At 47.5% G+C, this 22,695-nt stretch overlaps 1 protein-coding gene across 1 annotated transcript; it reads right to left on the bottom strand.

Moving 5' to 3' along the window:
* Window positions 1-1,555: 1,555 nt before the first annotated feature.
* On the bottom strand, window positions 1,556-12,370 carry LOC133238924 (paired immunoglobulin-like type 2 receptor alpha). Its single transcript, XM_061402571.1, has 6 exons — window positions 12,151-12,370; window positions 11,452-11,841; window positions 6,411-6,605; window positions 3,390-3,420; window positions 2,331-2,380; window positions 1,556-1,900 (listed from the first exon to the last, which is right to left on the bottom strand). Exons 1-6 carry the CDS (start codon window positions 12,203-12,205, stop codon window positions 1,896-1,898), a joined length of 726 nt encoding a protein of 241 aa, XP_061258555.1. The 5' UTR covers window positions 12,206-12,370; the 3' UTR covers window positions 1,556-1,895.
* Between the last annotated feature and the right edge of the window lie 10,325 nt (window positions 12,371-22,695).

The following is a 22,695-nucleotide window of genomic DNA, read 5'->3' as shown; positions in this document are numbered from 1 at the left end:
TGGAGAAATAACTCCAGAAAGAATGAAGGGATGGAGCCAAAGCAAAAACAATACCCAGTTGTGGATGTGACTGGTGATAGAAGCAAGGTCCGATGCTGTAAAGAGCAATATTGCATAGGAACCTGGAATGTCAGGTCCATGAATCAAGGCAAATTGGAAGTGGTCAAACAGGAGATGGCAAGAGTGAACGTTGACATTCTAGGAATCAGCGATCTAAAATGGACTGGAATGGGTGAATTTAACTCAGATGACCATTATATCTACTACTCTAGGCAGGAATCCCTTAGAAGAAATGGAGTAGCCATCATGGTCAACAAAAGAGTCCGAAATGCAGTACTTGGATGCAATATCAAAAACGACAGAATGATCTTTGTTTGTTTCCAAGGCAAACCATTCAATAGCACAGTAATCCAAGCCTATGCCCCAACCAGTAAGACTGAAGAAGCTGAAGTTAAATGGTTCTATGAAGACCTACAAGACCTTTTAGAACTAACACCCCAAAAAGATGTCCTTTTCATTATAGGGGACTGGAATGCAAAAGTAGGAAGTCAAGAAACACCTGGAGTAACAGGAAAATTTGGTCTTGGAGTACGGAATGAAGCAGGGCAAAGGCTAATAGAGTTTTGCCAAGAGAACGCATTGGTCATAGCAAACACCCTCTTCCAACAACACAAGAGAAGACTCTACACATGGACATCACCAGATGGGCAACACCGAAATCAGATTGATTATATTCTTTGCAGCCGAAGACGGAGAAGCTCTATACAGTCAGCAAAAACAAGACCGGGAGCTGACTGTGGCTCAGATCATGAACTCATTGCCAAATTCAGACTTAAATTGAAAAAGTAGGGAAAACCACTAGACCATTCAGGTATGACCTAAATCAAATCCCTTATGATTATACAGTGGAAGTGAGAAATAGATTTAAGGGACTAGATCTGATAGAGTGCCTGATGAACTATGGACGGAGGTTCATGACATTGTACAGGAGACAGGGATCAAGACCATCCCCATGGAAAAGAAATGCAAAAAAGCAAAATGGCTGTCTGGGGAGGCCTTACAAATAGCTGTGAAAAGAAGAGAAGCAAAAAGCAAAGGAGAAAGCATCTGAATGCAGAGTTCCAAAGAATAGCAAAGAGAGATAAGAAAGCCTTCCTCAGCGATCAATGCAAAGAAATAGAGGAAAACAACAGAATGGGAAAGACTAGAGATCTCAAGAAAATTAGAGATACCAAGGGGACATTTCATGCAAAGATGGGCTCGATAAAGGACAGAAATGGTATGGATCTAACAGAAGCAGAAGATACTAAGAAGAGGTGGCAAGAATACACAGAACTGTATAAAAAAGAGCTTCACGACCCAGATAATCACGATGGTGTGATCACTCACCTAGAGCCAGACATCCTGGAATGTGAAGTCAAATGGGCCTTAGAAAGCATCACTACGAACAAAGCTAGTGGAGGTGATGGAATTCCAGTTGAGCTATTATGGTTCATTTTATCACTTTCTGGAAGGACAGAAGTTGAAGGTGACATCAGCTTTCTCCTTAGATGTGTTCAGGCAAATTGTACAGGTCCTTTTATTTTTGTGGTGAAAGGCTGGAAAGTTGAAGAGGAAATTGGGGCAGGGGGCTGTGTGACTCTCAGGTCCTTGGTGACTTTCAGCACCTGCAGGTCTCTGAGCTGTCTGTGTCTGGCCGGGGTGATTATGAGGAATTGAGATCCCTGTGTGCAGCTGACTCAAAGGAGGTCCTCACTCAGCCCTACTCCTTAGGTCTTTAAGACAGAGTATAGGGTCTCTTCCGGAGGTTCCCAGTGGGGACGGGGGAGGGGAGGCGCTGCTGAGTTGGTGAGGTCAAGCTGAAGAGGGTGAGGGAGGCATGGAGGACTCCAGCGTCATCCTGGGGGAGAAAGAAGTGGGAGGGGGTGAGACAGCAGAGGGAAAGGGGTCCCATCTCAGAGCCACGATCCCACAGCTGATCCCCTACTGACACCACAGTCCCTCTGTCCATCCACCCCACCTCCTCCAACTTCCCTCTCATGCTTTCAGGCCCTAACCGGAGCTGCTTATGTTATTGTTGTGCTCTGGTTTTATATGTTGTCTTAGGAAAAAAACAAGGTGTACTGGAGTCAGGTGACCAGGCAGCCAGGGTAGAGAAACGGGCAGGGGCTCCAGCAGTGAGGTCATCTCTAGATCAGGACCAGGGTCTCAGGGGAGGGTGGGTGAGGCAGGGGAGAGAGGAGGATGCTAAGGACACCTGTGTGGGGAGGGGGTGTGGGGAGGAGAAGGAAGACCCAGGTGAGAGCGGGGATGATGGCTGCAGGGCTTACCTTTATTCCCGATGTTCTCATAATTCTCTTCCATGTGTTTGAAGGACTCTCTGAGTGGGAACAGGAGGGCAGTGATGTGTCAGAGTCTGGGCAGAAAAGAGCTACCACCTGCCTCGGGCTGCTCCTCTCACTGGGGGCTCTGTGACCTGCCTGGTCACACTCGGAGATGAAGGCAGAGGTTTGAGGCTCTCAGATGGAGGCTGTCTGGATGGGGATGAGGGGCCATTTGCAGTGTAGCCCCGTCCCTGAGAGCTGACTGGGGTGCACTCTTGTAGAGAAGCAGCTTTATTGAGGGGAGCAGGGAGGAGAAGCAGGAGGGGGTGCCTGTCCTCTGTGGCAGCGCCTGTGTCCAAACTGGAGCGTGAGAACCAGGGAGCTTCTCTCTGGTCCCCTGGGAGACTCCCGAGGAGACGCCATCCGGGGAGGGGTCCCAGGAGTACACTGTCAAGAGTCAGGAAGGCGAGAAAGGAGGAAAGGGCTGTGAGAAGGAAAAGCCTGGACGTGGCAGAGAGGATGAGAAAGGAAAGCGGTGGGTGGTGAGGAGGGTGAGAGGAAAGGAAGAGGAGCCGGGGCCAGAAGAGAGGGAGCCAGGCTGGGGGCCGGAGGGAAGCTGCTCTAAGGAGAGAGGGTGGAGCAGCCAGAGGCCCCGAGTCACAGGGCAAAGGACAGACTGGACGAGGAGCAAGAAAGGGGACAGAGCATGGAGGAGGCTGGTGTGTTCTGGAAGGATGGTGTTCAAGGGGGAGACAAACCAGGATGAACAGAGGGAAAGGCTGAGACCTGAGGATGGAAGGAGGAAAGGCGGGTGCCAGAGACAGACAAAGGGACTTGTTCTGGGGTAGAGTCAGAGAAAGTGCTGGGGCATGGCTCTGACTGTTTAAGGATCGGGAGCCTCAGAAAGTGAAGAGCCTGGCCTGTGGGGACTTGGGAGGATGTGGATGAAGGCCCAGGGGGGAAGGCCCGTGAAAGGCTCCCTGGTGCTGCGCTCGGGAGGAAACTTCTTGCTCATAAAATAGCACTGCCCACCTCCCCCCCCCATACTGGAGGACAAGCGCTCACCTGGCTGGGGTCCTGGCTTCAGTCTGCACACCTGTAGGAGGACCAACAGCGAGTCACTGTGCCATCCACGGAGGCCTGTCTCCTCCCTGCTTATCTGCCCCATCCCAGCTGAAACCTCCCTGGGAAGGGCTCAGGACTCAGAGCTGACCTCCCCCTCCCCAGTGGCACCCCGAGGCTGCCTGCACCTGTGCTGCCTTGTCTTCCACACCAGTCAGGAGAGCAGCTCTTCCCGCACCCAGAGCCCTGTCGCCCTCTGACACGGTGGTCTTGACCTCCCCCCAATTCAGGCTACCTCAGGTCCACTCAGCCAAATCCTGGACTCATTTTCTTTCCTCTTGCTTTTTAATCACTGCAACTGGGAACTCTGACAGAGCAAACACTAGTATTTTTATGCTCAGCTATCTTTCTGGCTGTCTTCAGTCATCATCCCTCTGTACCTGTACGTGACCTCACTGCACTCTTGTCCTGATGATCCACTCTCTCTCAGGTTACCCAAGCCCCCTGCTGAGCCCTCTCCTCTCCACCTGTGCCCTCTCATGGGCTCCCTGATCCCCTGGGTCGCCCTGTGCTTCTGCCACATTTGTTGACACGTCTCCAATCATGGATGCTCCCTGAGGCAGGGGATACTGTTTGTTGCCCCATATCCACTCTTCCTTGTTCAGTTACAGAAACTTGATTATATCTAGAGTGGCTGGGTGCCCCCCAACAGACAGATGTAGGATCTATAACTAAATCTAACATATAAGGGACTTCCCAAGTAGTCCAGTGGTTAAGAATCTGTCTTCCAATGCAAGGGACACAGGTTCAATCCCTGGGTGGTGGGGGTGGGGGGGGGGGGGGTGCAGGTAACAAATCCCACAAGCTGCACAGGGCACCTAAGCCCGAGTGCCACAAGGAGAAAGCCTGCGGGCCACAACGAAGAACATCCTCCCCCCACAAAAAACGACAGCAACCACCATTTAAGTAAAACATTTTTTAAATATCACCAATAAGACATAAGGGGAAGTTGTGGGTAGGACTTGACAAAGGCTCTTTAAAAGGAGGACAGACAGCTGGGGAATAGTCTTTTTGTTCTTTCATCCTGACTGGATTCAGAAATAATGGCTGGAATTCTAGCAGCCATAATGAACCATGAGGTGGCCTTCAGGAGAGAAGCCAAAATGCAGAACAGTGAACAGAAAGGTAGGAATCTCCGTGCTTATGGATGGCAGCTTCTGCTCTCTGGCTCCACATTCTTTTATATGAGGGGGAAAAAGTAAGCTCTGTGTTATTTAACTTAACCATTCCTTCTGGATTTTGGTGCTAACAGTTGTATGCAAATTCTAACCAGTAATTCCTAAATGTTTCTAAACCTGCATGCTTGAATACTGCTGGGGGAAGACATAACTATGTGCAATGATGTTTCTACCCATTTGTGGTTTCTCATCTGAGTTGATCCTCAAATACCATTTTGCATTTCCACAGTGACTATGTCACATTTTCTCTTCATCTCTGACCCTCATCCTCACTCTCAGGAGACAACCACTGTGGTTTTCACTCTGCAGAATTAAAAAACCAGTTTGTATGTAGTTGAATTTATAAATATTTTTATTTATGGCTTTGGATATTTTGTCATACTTAGTCCAGTCATCTTCAACCCATGGTTGTAAAATAGTTTCACCTGCTTTCTACTAGCACTAGGGTTAATTTTTCCTCATTTATATCTTCAATTTTGGTGCAAATTATAAGGCAGGGAGCTAATAGTATTCTTTCTCAGCTGTGACTCCAGAAATACTCATTCTTCCTCCTTGATTAGAAATGCTTCCTTTTAACCTACTAAATTCCTGCATATATTTGGATCTGTTTTTACCCTGCTTGTATCTGATTTTTCACTTTTATTCCATTTGTTTACCTATATAATCCAGAATTACATAATTTTAATTGTTGTAGCTTAATTATAAGTGCTCATGCTCATATAGTGCTTACTCTGCAGCAGGATCTATTCTAAATGCCTTTTGTTTGTCATGACAATACCAGGGAAGTACTGTTTTCATTCCCACTTTACCGATCAGTAAGTTCAGGCTCACAGCAGTAGTATTAGTGTGCCAGAGTTTACCAGGCCAGAGTGTAAAGCAGGATTTGGCTGCAGGCATGCCCAATTCTGTGCTTTTCAAGCTCTGAGCTTTACAATCTGACAGGGCTCATCGCTCACTACAAATTTTAAAAAATTATTTATGTACTTATTTTGCTGTGCCATGTCTTGTTGCAACAAAAGGGACCTGTGTTTGTCATGCATGATCTTCCCTGTGATGCACTGACTGTCTAGCAGTGCATGGGCTTCAGTAATTCTGGCATGCAGGCTTAGCTGCTCTGCAGCATTTGAGATCTTAGTTCTGCCACCAGGGATCAAACCTGCATCCCCGGCATTGCAAGGCAGATTCTTAACCACTGGACCACTAGGGAAGTCCCCATATTGCAAATTAAAAAAAATATTTCAAATCAGTTTTGGAGTTTGTTGTGGCATAAATAGTTAATGCCTCTTGCCCTGTGGTCTCTTTCAGCTGTAAATACATACATCCAAATTTCTGATGGGCATCTCTACTCAGATGCCAAACAAACACAAACCATCCCAAACTCAAGAATCATTCTTCTCTCCCAATCATGGTCCTTGACCTCCTCTGCTCCCTAATTTACTTGGTGATCTCACCATGGCCTCGTTTGCCCAAGTTGGAAACATGGGACTTATTCCCACTCCTTCACCCTCACACCAATGCAATCACCAAGTCATACTGGTTTTCTCTCTTAAACTTTTCCAGGATCTGGCCTCTCCCTCCATGCACACAGACACGGTAGGTCCCAAATTTGATAGCACATGAATGCCACCTGAGGAGGTCACTAAAAATTCAGATTCCCAAGCTCAGACCCCAGGTCCAGCAGGAACTTGCATTTTAACTGAGCTCCCCTGGTCATCTGGTGCAGTAGGTTCTGAGAAACACCGAGCTGGGAATCTTGGGGAGAGGTTAGGGGTCCCGGACCACTTACCTTTGCTTCTCTTCCACCCGAGGTACACAGTCAGTCCCATGATTGGGATCTTGAGCAACACAACGCTGGCCAGCGCCAACCCGACTATAGCTTCCATGGTCAGGGACCACAACTTGGAACTCTTTTTGCCCTCTGAGCCCCCGAGGCCAGCTCTGGTGGTGGTGGTGGTAGGACCCCAGGTGGTTGTCTTGCTGCCTGAAAAATATGCAAATTCTTCACTAAAGGGCTGGAGGTATCTGGGTGAAGCTGTCACATCTTGTTCCTTAGTTTGGGGAAAGGGGGGGGGTGGGGAGCAGGTCTCTGAAGCTCTCCCACAGGGAGCAGAGTAACAAGAGGTGATGATGGAAGCTCTGAATCCTCTTCACTTCTTTAAAATCCTGAGTCTACCACTGATCAGTGCTATGACCTCAGAACCTCATTTTACCACCTACCCACAGGTGAACTAAATCACAGGATAAAAAATTATTTATTGTGGTAAAAGACAAATAACATGAAAATTACTATTTTAACCATATTTAACTGTATAGTTCAGTGGCATTAAGTACATTCACACTATTGTACAAGTCTCACCTCCATCCATCTCCTGAATTTTTCACCTTCATAAACTGAAGCTCTGTCCCCCAATTCCCCTTCGCCCCAGGCCCTGCCCCAGCAGTCTTATTCTGTGAATATGACTGTTCTAGGGACCTCCTGTAAGTAGAATCAAACAGTATTTGTCTGTACCTAACGCAAGACTCTGATGCTGGGAGGGATTGGGGGCAGGAGAAGAAGGGGATGACAGAGGATGAGATGGCTGGATGGCATCACTGACTCGATGGACATGAGTCTGAGTGAACTCTGGGAGTTGGTGATGGACAAGGAGGCCTGGTGTGCTGCGATTCATGGGGTCGCAGAGTCGGATACGAAAGAGCGACTGAACTGAACTGAACTGAATGTATACTGAAATGCATTTCTAAGGTTAACTTAATTTCTAAGTCCTACAAATAGATTGTACCTCTTTTAATAGACAATTAAAAAATTACTTAATACCCCACTAAAGGGAAGAAAATCCCAAATTCCAATGAAGTCTTCTGGTTAGTGTGGACCAAATTCATGTCCACTCTTATTAGAAATTAATAATAAAACTGTAAATACCATCCCTCAACTAAGATTTTAAAATTTAAAAATTATTTAATTTTACTAACATATCAGATAAAAGTGATAGGAATGCACGTTAAAAACCCTACAAAACTAAAGCTTCTATAAACTTTCATTATTTTAAATGTGAAGATGTTTTAAATGAATGAAAGATTAGCATCCAAGAAACCAGTAATGAAAATGGCGAGGAGGCAGCTCAAAGGACACTCGTAGTTTGAAAATAATGAAAATTTAGACTGGATACATATTTAAGGAAATAGAACAGCAGAAGGAATAAAAAATGCAGGAGGCAATTAGAGAAAAACAAGCCAGAAAGCAGACAAAACTCTTATAAATCTAACAGTGTCAAAAGAGTATTGAAATCATACATGCATTGAGAAAATCATTGAGAAATCTACAAAGCTCTGTGAAATGGCTTATTTTCTGAGACAAACACAAATTGAAAAGAATTAAAAAATAGTAAACTTTAATGAGCAGACAAAGAAGAAATTGAGGACAGTTTTAAAGAACTACCTTTTGTAGAGATTTCAAGCTCAGAAGGTGTAATGGCTAAATTCTTGTGAAAATTCAAGGACTAGATAATTCCCAGACAGAAGTTTCCAGAACATAGAAATACAGAAAATGATGCAATTCTAATTCCAAAACTTCCAGATGTACAAGCTGGGTTTTTAGGAGGCAGATCATGGAGAAAGCAAGGGAGTTCCAGAAAAACAGCTTCTTCAGGTTCATTGACTACACTAAAGCCTTTGACTGTGTGGATCACAACTAACTGTGGAAAATTCTTAAAGAGATGGGAGTTCCAGACCACCTTACCTGTCTCTCAGAAACCTGTGTGCAGGTCAAGAAGCAACAGTTAGAACCTGACATGGAACAAATTGACTGGTTTGGAAAAATTGGAAAGGAGTACGACAAGGCTATGTAGTGTTACCCTCCTTATTTAACTTCTATGCAGAGTACATCATACAAAATGCCAGGCCGGATGAAACCCAAGCTGGAATCAAGATTGCTGGGAGAAATATCAACAACCTCAGATATGCAGATACTATCACTCTAATGGCATTAAGTGCAGAGGAATTAAAGAGCCTTTTAATGAGGACGAATGAAAGACAAGAATGAAAAAGCTGGCTTGAAACTCAATATTAAAAAATCTAAGATCATGGCATCTGGTCCCATCACTTCATTGCAAACAAAAGGAGAAAAAATGAAAGCAGTGATAGATTTTATTTTCCTGGGCTCCAAAATCACTGTGGATGGTGACTGCAGCCATGAAATGAAATTTCCTTCCTTGCTCCTTGGAAGTATAGCTATGACAAACCTAGACAGCATATTAAAAAGCAGAGATGTCACTTTGCTGACAAAGGTCTGTATGGTCAAAGCTATGATTTTTCCAGTAGTCATGTACAGATGTGAGAGCTGGATCATAAAGTAGGCTGAGCAGTGAACAATTGACGCTTTTGAACTGTGGTATTGGAAAAGACTCTTGAGAGTCCCTTGGACTGCAAGGAGATCAAGCCTGAATATTCGTTGTAAGCACTGATGCTTAAGTTGAAGCTCCAATACTTTGGGCACCTCACCTGATGTGAAGAGCCAACTCACTGGAAAAGACCCTGGTGCTGGGAAAGATTGAAGGCAGAAGGAGATTAGGGGTGGCAGAGGATAAAATGGCTAGATAGCATGAGTGACTCAATGGACATGAATCTGAGCAAACTATGGGAGAGAGTGGAGGACAGGAGAATCTGGCTTGCTACAGTCCATGAGGTTGAAAAGAGTCAGACTCGACTTAGTTACTTGACAGCAACAGTTGGTGATGGACAGGGAGGCCTGGTGTGCTGCTATTCATGGGGTCGCAGAGTCGGACACGACTGAGCAACTGAACTGAACTGAACTGAATCTGCAATCATAATCTGGACTGCTTCATACCCTCCTTCAGGGATATGCAGTTCAGCTCAGTTGCTCAGTCGTGTCCGACTCTTGGCGATCCCATGGACTGCAGCACGCCAGGCCTCCCTGTCCATCACCAACTCCCGGAACTTACTCAAACTCATGTCCATCAAGTCGGTGATGCCATCCAATCATCTCATCCTCTGTCGTCCCCTTCTCCTCCTGCTTTCAATCTTTCCCAGCAGGGATATTAGGGGTTCACATTTATGACCCTTTAAGGGGGTTTGTGGCGTGAATTGCTTTCTTCCTGGTTGTCCCCATTGCTGGCTTAGGGTTTAACTCCTGTGATCTCCTGAGTGAGTTACATACATCTCTTTCCAGCTTCCCCAATTTTGTTTTTGTCCTCCTAGATCACAAATTTTTTGTTGTTGCTGGTTTTTGTCTTAAAAACTCCCTTCGCTGTCATTCATTAGATTTTGAGAGGGAGTGGAGATAAATATGTGCATATAACTCTCCATCTTGGTCAAAACTTATGCTTTACTTTTACAACTTAAATTATAAAAAGTAAACATTCAAAAGATAATGTTACACACTAATAATAAAAACAAAGAATGGAGAGGAAGTTAGGGAATTAGAAGAGGAAGAAGAGGGATCTAAGGAGGCCAAAAACCTCTCAGAAAAGGTCATTTAAGGAAATATGGAGAAGACACAGGAAATATTAATTCAAGGCTGTCTCGGTGAATTCAGATTCTGAGTCACTATCTGTTTGCTTTGAAATCAGCATAGTGGTCAAGAAGGGAGGAGTCTGAGAGAGTGCCCTTCCCAGGCCAGAGCCATCATCCCTGGTGGACACTGTTTAGAATTTCCAGCACAAGTGATTATTAAAGCAAACTATCTTAGTCAATCACTAGTTTTCTAAAAAGTTATAGACAACAACCCCCTTACTGCCTGTGACTGTCAGAGAGGACCCCACCCCCGTTGCTCTGGAGACAAATAAATTGAGGTTAAATAAATTGAGGTTCAAGTTCCGACGGCCCATTGAGTGACAGAGAGAGATCTGTTAATGCAACACATCCATTGTTAGGTTAAAAATACTCAGGACAACGAGATGACAGGTCAGTAGGTGAGGTTGAGAGGCTCATGGTTTAGAGAAGAGGTTCTGGGATTAAACTGGGGTCAAACCCTGCCTGCACCAGGAGTGACGGGGCAGGTGTTTGCTGTCCGAGGACGACAGCAGGACCAACTGTTACATAGGGTCATGGGGAAGGTCAGCTGGGGCGATGCTGCCAAGGTGTCCCCCTGGGATGCAGGGCACAGTCAGGGGAGCTGCTAGGACTGCTGCCTTGTCATGACCAGGACAGAGGGGCACGGTCAGGGTGGACCCGGGGACAGGGTGACTGGAACCACATGGGGGGGTGGTGGTAAGAGAAGGAAGGAGGTAAAGGGGATGGAAGAAGGGAGAAAGAGAAGGAAAGCGAGGAGAGATGAACCAAGGGAAGGATGGTTGAACTGATGTTCTGGGGTTCAGAGCAGAGAAGGAAGGGGAGATGGGAAAAGGTGATGGGGACACGGGGCCCCTCGGCACCTGCTGTGTGTGTGGGCTGAGCTCATGGCTGGTGGGGGACAGACATGGGGCAGCTGGAGCTCCACACAGGACTCAGGAAAAAGGGGAGGAGCCACACCCCGAGGGTGTCAAGTCACCTGGAGGATGTGGGGTGAGGGCAGGGGGCCGGGTGGAGCCCAGCTTGGAGCAGGAAGGGAGGACAGCTGGGAGCACAGAGGGTGTGGGGGCCTGGCGTGGGGGAGGGGCTGGATCTGGAGGGCAGAGAGCGGGGTGGGCAAGGGAGGTGGTCCAGGGTTGGGGAAGATTAAGGTGAAAAGGGTAAAGTTGGCAGAGCCCTGGGGAGGAGAGGGGAGAAGGGAGAGGAGTTTGAGAGAAGAGTCAGAAGGAGGGGCCTAAGCCACATCTAGGGCTGAGGCACCAGTGGCCTCCAAGAGCGTCAGGCAGGACAGCTGGACTCACGGGGGGTGATGGTGAGTTTGGTCCCCTCGATGGACTGCCACTTCTTGTTGCCATCTCTCAGTGTGTCCAACTCCACCTGGCAGAAGTACGCAGACTCGTCCTCCCTCCGCAGGTTTGAGATCCGGAGGGAGCCGTTCTTCTCAGGCTCTTTCCAGTTCAGGATGAGCCGGTTCTTGAAATTCTTATGGGTGAACAGTGGGGACGTGTTGTAGATGAACTCCCCATGGAATTGTTTCCATCTCCAGGATATTCTCATGTTGGGAACCTTGGCTAATTCCCAGGGGTGAGAGAAGGAGAAGGGGATGAGGATGGAGCCACCCTCGGGGGCTGAGAGATCCCTTGGTTGCTTCATCTCATAGTGTTGCTGTGAATTTCTTTGTGCCCGGTGACCTAGAGGAGGGAGGGAAAGACTCTGAAGCCACCAGGAGAGACACAGAAGGTGACCCCACCATCGGGCACCCTCACCTGCAGGGGGACGTGCGACGGGGTAGGACTGGCCCTCTGGCCTGCGTGATCCCCTCTCCAGGCTTGGGGCAGGCAGGAGGGTGAGGGGTTGGGGGACCCAGCACTGTGGGACCCGCCCTTTATTTGTTGGGGGTGGGAGGCCTGGTCAGCTACCCCAGGGGACCCTTCTACGCACACCCAGCCACAGCCCCTCCCCAGGGTCCCTGGCAGAGCAGGACAGTTCCGTCCACTCACCAGCCTGCAGAGACGCTGGCAGCAGCAGCAGGGGCAGCAGCAGGGGCAGCCCCATGGCCTTGCCCTCCTCCCAGGTGAGAAGACAGGCAGAGCCCTCAAGGCCAGACAGGAGGCCTTGGGGGGCCCCTGGGGGAGTCTCAGCACCAGGAGTGAGGACTAGGCTCCTTCAGAGGACAGAGGAGGTAGGGGCCTTCCCCAAACCCGCCCACCCCGACAGTGACGGGCACTTCCTTTATCAACCTGGCTTCTTCTTTTCCTTTATTGCAAAAGGGCCTCCCTGTGGTCAGTGCAAAGGCAGCCATGATCTGGGGCTCCCCGCCCCCGTCTTCACGCTGAGGGGCTGGTCCTGACCTGCGCCTGCTGGGCCTCCTCCCTGCTCAGCTCCTGCCTCCCCGCCCTCACATCTCCCTGGCAGTCAGCCTCTGTGTCTCTCCTTGTCTCTGCTTCTCTGAGTGTCTCTCTCCTTCCGAGGGAAGGGACGGCAGCAGGACCAGCTGAGGCTCCTTTAGGGAGAGATGGGGGCCGAGTCCCTGCCCAGCTGCAGCCCCACAGGGAGGAGCAGGGGGGAGCCGCTGGTGGTCAAGCTCAGCCCCCCTCAGACACGGGGGCAGCAGCCCGCTCTGGGCCCCTCTCCCTCCAGGCAGGAGCTCCCCTGCCGTGACTCCCTCTCTCAGTCTTCAGGCAGAACCAAGGCCCACGGCCAGGACTCCGAGAGTGGGACCAGCACTTGAGCTCCAGTCCTGCTGAGCCCACAGAACCGTCTGCTCCTTCTGGAAGCTTCCTCCTGGTCGCACCTCAGAATCTCTGGGTCTCACCTTCTGAGAGCAGAGCTCTGGGAGGTGACTCCCAGGAGGCTGTCGTTAATAACACTCCTAAGGAATCTATCTGCAGCTGTGAGTCCCTGGCTCATCCAGGGCCTTCCCTGGACAAAGGGGAGGAAGGTCAGAGCAGTCATGGGTCATCCTGGCGACAGTCCCTGGGATCATCTCTGAGGGAGACATTGCCAGCTGTGACTGGTGGTGGGTGGGGTGAGAGACTGGGGGCTGGTGATCTTGGTGACCCCAGGGCTGCCTGTGAAGGAGGCTCCACTCACCACCTCCACGATGCACTTGGCATTGCATACTGAATGGACCATGGTGGTGGGAAGACACAGTTTTGACTTCCTTTCTCCTTTTCTCAGTTCCTCCCACCCAGTCCTAATAGTTTTTTCCACACTTCTCTCATGGCCAGGCAGGCAGCTGTGCTATCTCTATGTACCTGTGTTTCCAGGCGGGAGAGGACAGATTCTGTGCTTCCATTGAACCCTCTTATCTGACTCAAGCCCTAAACATGCATTTTCTCACTTCGAGCTTTAGGACATTCTTTGGTTCAGTTTAGTTCAGTCGCTCAGTCGTGTCCGACTCTTTGCGACCCCATGAATCGCAGCATGCCAGGCCTCCCTGTCCATCACAAACTCCCGGAGTTCACTCAGACTCAAGTCCATCGAGTCAGTGATGCCATCCAGCCATCTCATCCTCTGTCGTCCCCTTCTCCTCCTGCCCTCAATCCCTCCCAGCATCAGAGTCTTTTCCAATGAGTCAGCTCTTCGCATGAGGTGGCCAAAGTACTGGAGTTTCAGCTTCAGCATCATTCCCTCCAAAGAAATCCCAGGGCTGATCTTCTTCAGAATGGACTGGTTGGATCTCCTTGCAGTCCAAGGACTCTCAAGAGTCTTCTCCAACACCACAGTTCAAAAGCATCAATTCTTCAGCGCTCAGCCTTCTTCACAGTCCAACTCTCACATCCATACATGACCACAGGAAAAACCATAGCCTTGACTGGATGGGCCTTTGTTGGCAAAGTAATGTTTCTGCTTTTGAATATGCTATCTAGGTTGGTCATAACTTTCCTTCCAAGGAGTAAGCGTTTTTTAATTTCATGTCTGCAGTCACCATCTACAGTGATTTTGGAGCTCCAAAAAATAAAGTCTGACACTGTTTCCACTGTTTCCCCATCTATTTCCCATGAAGTGATGGGACCGGATGCCATGATCTTCGTTTTCTGAATGTTGAGCTTTAAGCCAACTTTTTCACTCTCCACTTTCACTTTCATCAAGAAGCTTTTTAGTTCCTCTTCACTTTCTGCCATAAGGGTGGTGTCATCTGCATATCTGAGGTTATTGATATTTCTCCCGGCAATCTTGATTCTTTGGTGGATGCATCCTTATATCCCTTTTATCCCTGGGGGAAACTGAGGCACAGACCTTAATGTCATAGAGAGTCCCCAACTCTCCCATTCCTATGGGGGAAGGGAAGATGAATTCCTGTTATCAATTCAGCCCAAACATCTTCAGGATCCACAGAGAGGTCACCTTGAAGGCTCTTGCTTCCTCCAGGCTGGACTTGGACCACACTCAGGTCTGTCTGCCTTGTGAACCTGGCTCTTACCCAGATTGCCCCTCCCCTATCAATCACCCTGTTAATCACCAGTTAACTTCCCTCACGTCCCCTTCCTCCCACAGCCCAGGCTATAGGGGGGTCATTCATCGTGCTCCATTCGGCTGGCCACTTCTCAGGGTCTGGGGAAACAAAGGCAGGAGGGATGTGAGCATGGTCCGAGCCCTGGTGAGGCAGGACACACGAGGCACAGAAAGATGGCGAGGGGTTCTCGGAAGGACGGGGACGGAGGAGAGAGGAGGGTCAAGGTCGTGGTCCCTACTCTCTCCCACGGACTGTCCGCAGGCCTCTGCTGACATCAGCACCCTTTATTTCCTCTTGTTTACCCTGGGGCAGGGGCCCAGAGAAGGCTTGTCCTGCCCTGGTTGGGTGCAGGCGTGCAGTGAGCCCTCCAGGACCTAGAGTCCAGCTGGGAAGGGAAGACCCACAGCATGAAACAAGCAGAGGGAGACCCAGGCCCCACGAAGTTAACGTTGAAACAGGCAGGAATGGCATCTCCCACTTATGCTGGGAGCCTTGTACTCACATTGACTGTGTTTTCTCATTCACTGTGTTCCTGATGCTCTGACATCTGGGGCCTCAGTGACCAGGGAGAGACTGTCCCTGCCAGGGCTGCCAGTTCTTAGAAGATCAATGGACGTGCGCAGGAGCTCACCTGTCAAATGCAAACCAACCAGTCCACAGCCCATGTTCCCCACCACCTCCTCCATTTGGCTCTTATGCTCCACGAGGCCCATATTCTTCTGCCTTATTCACTCCAGGGCCAGGTGCCAGGTTACCAGTGACAGCCCCTAATCCCCAGAGCCTGCAGACGTTGTTCAAACCAGCCAATCCTAAATCTCCCTGCTCACCCTTGCCTGTCTTTCTCAAAGAACCTACAGCAAAGGCTCCTGCCCATGATTCCCCCTTCCTCTCTCTGCTTCCTGACTGACTCGAGTGATGGGCATCTCATTTTTAAGGGTTGTGAATGTAAACTGCTTCCTTCATAACAGTTATTTGTGTGCTTGTCTTACCATACCTGATTAAAACAGATCCAGGTTTTATTTTAAAATATAAAAATATTTTATATTATTATTTTAATAATATCAATGTAAGTCCTAAAATTATACAACTGAAGGAAAAAAAAAAGAGAAAGACATTTAGATCTTGGGTTAGGCAAAGATTTCTTATATTCAGTGCCCAAAGTATGATCCATAAAAGAAAATATTTAAAAGTTAGAGTTCATCAAAATGAACAACTTCTCTTAACTCTCCCAGCAACCCCAGGAGGTAGGCAGGGTCTATTTTGATCCTCATTTTGTGCGGGAAGAAACTTGGGCCCCAAGTGAGACTATGAGATTCAACCGAAGTCACATTGCATGTGAATGTTGGTGGTGGCATTGGGTCTGAACCCAGAGCCCATGCTCCCGACCACTTCCCCATGCAGTGACAAAGATCAGCAGCCCTCTGGCCGCATTAACAACCAACGCTTCCCTTTTCTGTCTTGTCTTCCTGCTACATACACAGATGCTTGAGGATCTAATGGGACAGTGCCTCAGGGGGCTTTGGGTCCTTGTCACCCAGCACAGGGTGTGGGGTAGTTGGTGCTGACCTAAAGTTTATGGAAAGAAGGAGAGATCTTGAAGGGATGGGTATCGGTGTGATGATCCATGTAGCTATCCAGGCCGTGTGCAGAGCCCCTGTGTCATCCTGTCCTCACTGGGCCCCTCCAAGGGAGGGACTGTTACCACCCCCACTTTGCAGATGAGAAACCAGAAGCTCGGAGGAGGGAAGTCCTCTGCCCCACAGTTGGCTCCAGAGCCTGCATCTGCAGTTCCTGCCTCTGCCACATTCACAGGGTTCATCTCTGTGTGACTAGGATTCCTCACGTCACTAGGATGCGTTTCAGCTCCTGATCCACCTGACAAATGCTGATTGGGCTTCCAGGAGATGAGAACAGAGGGCGAAGAACTGGGGAGTAAAGGCTGACCCCTGACCTGCTGAGCTTCCGGGCTGGAAGAAGTGAAGGACAATCACAAGAGTGGGACCAGGGGATTGTTGTCTGCACTTCCCCTCAGAGCAGTGTGCTGGTGAGTGTTCACCAAACAGTTTTCAGAGAAGGTGTCCTGATTGGTAGGCTTTTACAGTTTCCATGTGTAAATACTCCCACAAAGTCAAGTTAACTATTTTGAGCACTGACTGTGTCCCCCCCCACCCCAAATTCATATGTTGAACCCCTAACCCCTCAGTGTGTATTTGGAGATGAAGACTCTAACAAAATACTGAAGCTTGAATGAGGTCTTGAGGAGGGGGCCCCAGCCCCATAGGATCAGTGTCCTCATCAGAAGTGAGCCCAGAGCAGCCCCTACACTCAGAGGCCATGTAAACACATGGCAAGAAGGCGGCCGCCTGCACACCAAGGGGAAGAGGCCTCAGAGTGAGACCTGCCTTGTGAGCATTGGAATCTTGGGGTCCCACCCTCCAGAACTGTAGAAATCAATGTCTCGTTTTTAGCCACCCTGTCTGTGGTACTTTGCCCTGGCAGCCTAAGCAGGTATTACAGCCACCAACGGGAAGTCACTGAAGGTGAGTCGGGAAGCAATGTGGGGTGTGTGCCACGTGCAGCCTTCCCACCATGCAGCTACAGTAAGTAGCACAGCAGCCTCGAAAGCACAGAGAGTAGTGGAATACGATGAAGTAAGTAGGCAGGGATGAGCGTCCCTCATTTCTAATATGATTTATTTAATTGTAGGGCTTCCCAGGTGGCGCTAGTGGTAAAGAACTCGCCTGCCAATGCAGGAGACTTAAGAGACACAGGTTTGATCCCTGGGTCGGGAAGATCTCCTGGAGGAGGGCATGGCAACCCACTCCAGTATTCTTGCCTGGAGAATCTCATGGACAGAGGAGCCCAGTGGGCTACAGTCCATGGGGTCACACAGAGTTGGACAAGACTTAGCTCATGAACACATTTAACTGTAAGTTCACATTTTTTTCTTGATTAAGATTTTTTTTATTATGTAAAATATACCTAACATAAAATTTATCATTCTCACCATTTAAGTGGCATTAAGCCACTTTGTACAGGTACTATATAATTTTTAATAAGGCTGTGTTTTAACAACTGGCTTGCAACATTCCCCCAAATTTAACAATCAGCTCCAGCACATCCCTGTCAACGTGGTCTCCTCACCAATCCTCAGGTTGGTTGACAAATTTAGGATAAAAAGCCATGAAATGATCTTGTTTATGTGCATTTCAAGTAATTCAAATTTATGATGAATTATGATTAACATAAAAATCCTCTGTTTTCTTCCTCTTCCTCCTTTCTTCCTCCCTCTCTCACACCCTCTCCTTCTTTATTTGTAATATCTTTTTAGTAAACTCTCATTCTGAACAGCTGAGTGAGAGTTGCTTCTAAGGCCTGAATTGGCAAATGGATCTCAGTCAAGGTCCTGAACTCCAGATACGTTTCATCTCAGCCCACAAAATGTCATGTTATTGCATGTCACTGGCCCTCATATTTATTTGTTTTTTGGTTTAAGACAACAGAAATTTGCTCTGTCACAATTCTGGAGGCCAGAATCCACAGTCACAAGGCTAGCAGTGCCATACGCCTCCCAACAGCATATGGGAGGAGGATGCCTCCCATCCTCTTCCAGCTGCTGGTTCTTCCAGTGTCCTCAGCATTCCTTGGCTTGTAGATGCATCGCTTCAATCTCTATCTCCCACGTCTCTTTTTGAAAGTATTATTATTTGACTGCTCTGTGTCGCTGTTGGGGTGCACAGGCTCTTCCTTGCTGCATGAGGGCTTTTTCTGGTTGCAGCGAGCAGGGGCTGCTCTCTAATTGCAGTGCACAGGCTTCTCATGGCACTGGCTTCTCTGGACTCGAAGGTGCTCGGGTTTCAGTAGTTGCTGCCCTCGGGCTCTAGAGCGCGGGCTAAGTATTTGTGGCACTCAGGCTTAGTTCTCTCACGCCTGGTGGGCTCTTCCCAGACCAGGGATAGAACCCGTGTCCCCTGCATTGGCAGGAGGATTCTTAACCAATGGACCACCAGGGAAGTCCCCATGTCTACTCCCGAGTGTTACGACTGGGCTTCATTGCATTCCTGGTTCACAAAACTGGATCAATGGCTCTAGCGTGATCCTCTGAAGGGCAAATTGAAATTGTGAGGAAAATAGTTAACACTGAACTGCAGACAACACAGGCATGTGACAGCTGAGGAGATCGGGGGAGCAGCGAGGGAGTTTGCTTCTGCAGAGACGAGTGAGTGAGGGCAGCAACACCAAGGACCAAGGGAGAGAAAGGCCTCTCCGAAGCCCAGGGATGATGTCTGAACGTTGGGAGAGACCCATGAAGTAGCGCCCCGCCCCACACACAGCTCTCCCTCCTCCCCCTCAGGACTGCAGGTCCTGAGCAGACTTGCTGGACTGGCCGTGGGCCACCACCCTGTCTCTCAGCGTTCGCTGGTGGCTCAGTGGTAAAGAAGCCGCCTGCCTATGCAGGAGACGCAAGTTTGATCCCTGAGTCAGGAAGATCCCCCAGAAAAAGAAATAGCAGCCCACTCCAGTATTCTTGCCTGGGAAATCCCATGGACAGAGGAGCCTGGCAGGCTACCATCCATGGGGTCGCAGAAGAGTCGGACACAACTTAACAACTAAACAATAACACCCTGCCCACCCCTTCTTCTCTAAGCATCCCTTTCTTCAGCTCTGTTTCAACTGCCTTCATCTGAGAGAGCCACCTGGTTCCAGCCAGGACACCCCCACCCCCAACTTCATGACAGAGTCTGAATTTGCTTCCATTAAAGCCAGGGCGTCAAATTATAATAAATTCTAGTTTTGATATAAATAGAAACTTTAAACTTAAAATAATGTGAGTTTTAATAGACCTTTTCAATTTTTCAATATTTTTTCAACTCTTCAGTATTCTGTTAAATGTTATCCATTAAATATACATGATGGTCTTCCCTGACTGCTCTGTGGTTAAGACTCCCCGCTTGCCCTGCAGGGGGTGCAAGTGTGACCCCTGGTTGGGGAACCAAGATGCCACCTGCCATGTGGTGTGTCCAAGACAATATTTTTTTAAAGCACATGAAAGCGTGTACCTCGAGGCCCACACTCCTGTGTGTCTGGTAGGAAAGGGAGCTAGACCTTAAGGAACATGTAAGAGTCTCTGCCAAACCCCCACACTTTATGACTATTGAAAGCAAAATTATAATATTGTTGGTGGAATTTTCCATGATTATAGATTTAACACATATGATAATTACCACAAAAAGTGAACGGTAAATAAAACTCTATGGTTGTGAGGTGTCTTTGTGTCACTTAAAATAGTAAAATATTAATTTTAAATAAACTGAAAAGTTAAGTACATATTATCATCCTAGAGCCCAATGTATTCTCATCCTTTACTTATTTCATCTTTCTCCTTTTTTATTTTTTGGCCTCGACACACCAAATGTGGGATCTTAGTTCTCTGTCCAGGGATCGAACCTGAGCCCCATGCACTGGAAGCAGAGTCTTAACCAATAGACTTCCAGGGAATTCCCTCATCTTTCTTCTTTGATCACAAATGCCTTTAACCCAGGATAGTTTCCTCTGCATACACGCTCATTGTGGTCAAGGTCTTGGTGACATGTTGTCCTTCTTACTGCTTCCTGAGAGGTTTGTTATTACCCTTTTAATTTCTTTTTAATCCCAGAGTTATTTAAGAGTGTGTCTCTTCATTTCCTGGCTTCCCTGGTGGCTCAGCAGTAGAGAATCCACCTGCCAAGGCAGGTGCAAGAGACACAGGTTTGATCCCTGGATCAGGAAGATCCACTGGGAGAGGAAAGGGCACCCCACTCCAGTATTCTTGCCTGGAAAATCACATGGACAGAGGAGCCTGGCAGGCTACAGTCCATGGAGTCGCAAAAGAGTCAGACATGACTTGGTGAATAAACAACGAGAACAAAACAACTCTTCGTTTCCCAGTATATGTAGTTAAGATTTTTTGGTCCCATTAAAAAAAAAAAATTAGCCTCATGAACAGTGTATAGTTCTATGGTGTTGGTGTACTACATTAGTAAGTTTTAATACTTGTGGTAAAATATACACAACATAAAATTTTACATTTTAACCCTTTTTTAGTGTACAACTCAGTGGCATTCTCACACTCACAATGTTGTACAGCCATCACCACTACCTCCTTACGAGTTTTCCATTACGCCATACAGAAACTTCCTTCTTTTGCATGTAGATATCCAGCTCTCCCAGCACCATTTATCCAAGAAAACTTGTGTAGTTTTTAGTGGTTGCTCTAGGATGATAATATGTGTACTTAATTTTTCAGTTTAGTTAAAATTACAATTATTTTACCATTTCAAGTGACATGAAGACATCTCACAACCAAAGAGTTTTCTTTCCCATTCACTTTATGTGGTAATTATCATGTGTATTATATCTATAATCACGGAAAATCCCACCAACAATGTTGTAATTTTGCTTTCAATAGTCATATATATTTTAAAGAACTTAAGAGGAGAAAACCATCTCTTCTATTCACCTGGATAATTACCATTTTTGTCGCTGGTCCTGGATCCCTGAAGTTCCAAGTTTTCCTCTGATTTCATTTCTCTTCCCTGTGAAGAACTTCCTGTAGCATCTCTTTTCGAGCAGGTTTGCTGGCCATGAGTCCGCTCAATTTTTCTCTATTTGAGAACACCTATTTCATCTTCATTACTGAAAGATGTTTTCGCTGGAGGTAGAGTCTAGGTTGATAGCGCTCGTCATTCAGCACTTTGAACGTGCAGTTCTGCTGTCTTCTGTCCTCCGTGGTTTCTGATGAGAAATCTGCGGGCATTTGCATCACCGTCCCCCTTGTGTGGTGCTTTGTGATTCTCTGGCAAGATTTCTCTATCTTTAGTTTTCTCTGGTTTGATTATGATGTGTCTGGATATGGTTTTCTTTGAGTTTGTCCTCTCTGGAGTTCACCAAGCTTTAAATTGATCTCTTTAAATTTAAAAAGATCATCTTTAAATTGATCTCTTTCAAGCATTTGAGAAGTTTGTATTGTTTGTTCAAGTGTTTTCTTCTGCATCGATCCCTTTCTCCTCCGTTTCCAGAATTCCAGTGACACATGTGTTAGATCTTTCTATATTGTCCCCTGGGTCTATAGGCTCTGTTCACTTTTATAAATCTAATTTTTCCTGGTTGTTCAGGTTGGATCGTTTCTTTTGATTTATTTTTAAGTTTACTGACTCTTTCCTCCGTTATATCCATTCTCTTACTGGACTCCTCAAGTTAGCTTTTTGTTCCAGCAAGATCAGGTTTGTCAGCTTGAATGTTTTCATTTGGCTCTTACAGATTTTATTTTCTGCTGAGAATGTCTGTCTTTCTATTCATTTCAAGACTGTTCACCTTTATTTTGTAGAGCAAGGTTGTCATCGCTGTGTTAAAGTCTTCGTCTAGCAATTCCAACATCTGTATCATCGAGGTGGGTGTGCCTTGTGGGTTGTTGAGATTTTTCTCTTTATTTGTACCTCCAGTAATTTTGCTTTATATCCTGGACATTGTAACTATTGTTCTATGAGGCGCTGGGTCCTGTTACAACCTTTCAGAAACTGTTGATTTCTGTTTAGGCAATGAGTTGCCCTGAGTCTTCAGCCCAGAGTCCCAGCATGCCTGCTGTGGGCTGTTGTTCCAAAGCCATTTCCATTTTCAAACACTTGGCTGTGGAGTTTGTCCTGTGTGTGCACCCACCCCCTTCCTCTCCTTCACCCCTTGCCCCTCCACCGCCCACGAGCCACCCTGGGACTGGGGTGGGGGTCTACATCACAGTTTAGTTCTCAAAGCCTTTAGTATGTTCTTTAGGATCAGTTCCATTAATGTTTATCTTGGGTGAGAACTTGGGACTCCATATGCAGCTGATGGAATTCCTCTTTCAAGCTTCTTCCTCTTAGAGATAAAAAGCCCAGGTTTTAGCTTCCTCACCACTTCTGACATGCACTTTCTGTGACTTCATCTGCCTTTTAGGGCAACAGTGAGAGGGAGGGGAGTGAGAAAAGCAAGGGAGTTCCTCCCAGGCTCTTTCAACGACAAGGTCTCCTTTTCTTAGTTTCTGTGGTCAGGGAGAAGAGTTGGGTATTTTTTT

Source organism: Bos javanicus, chromosome 25 (assembly GCF_032452875.1).
Source record: "Bos javanicus breed banteng chromosome 25, ARS-OSU_banteng_1.0, whole genome shotgun sequence".
In the NCBI taxonomy this organism is placed as follows: Eukaryota; Metazoa; Chordata; class Mammalia; order Artiodactyla; family Bovidae; genus Bos; species Bos javanicus.
The sequence above is the reverse complement of the archived record's forward strand: the minus strand, read 5'-3'. Positions and strand labels throughout refer to the sequence as shown.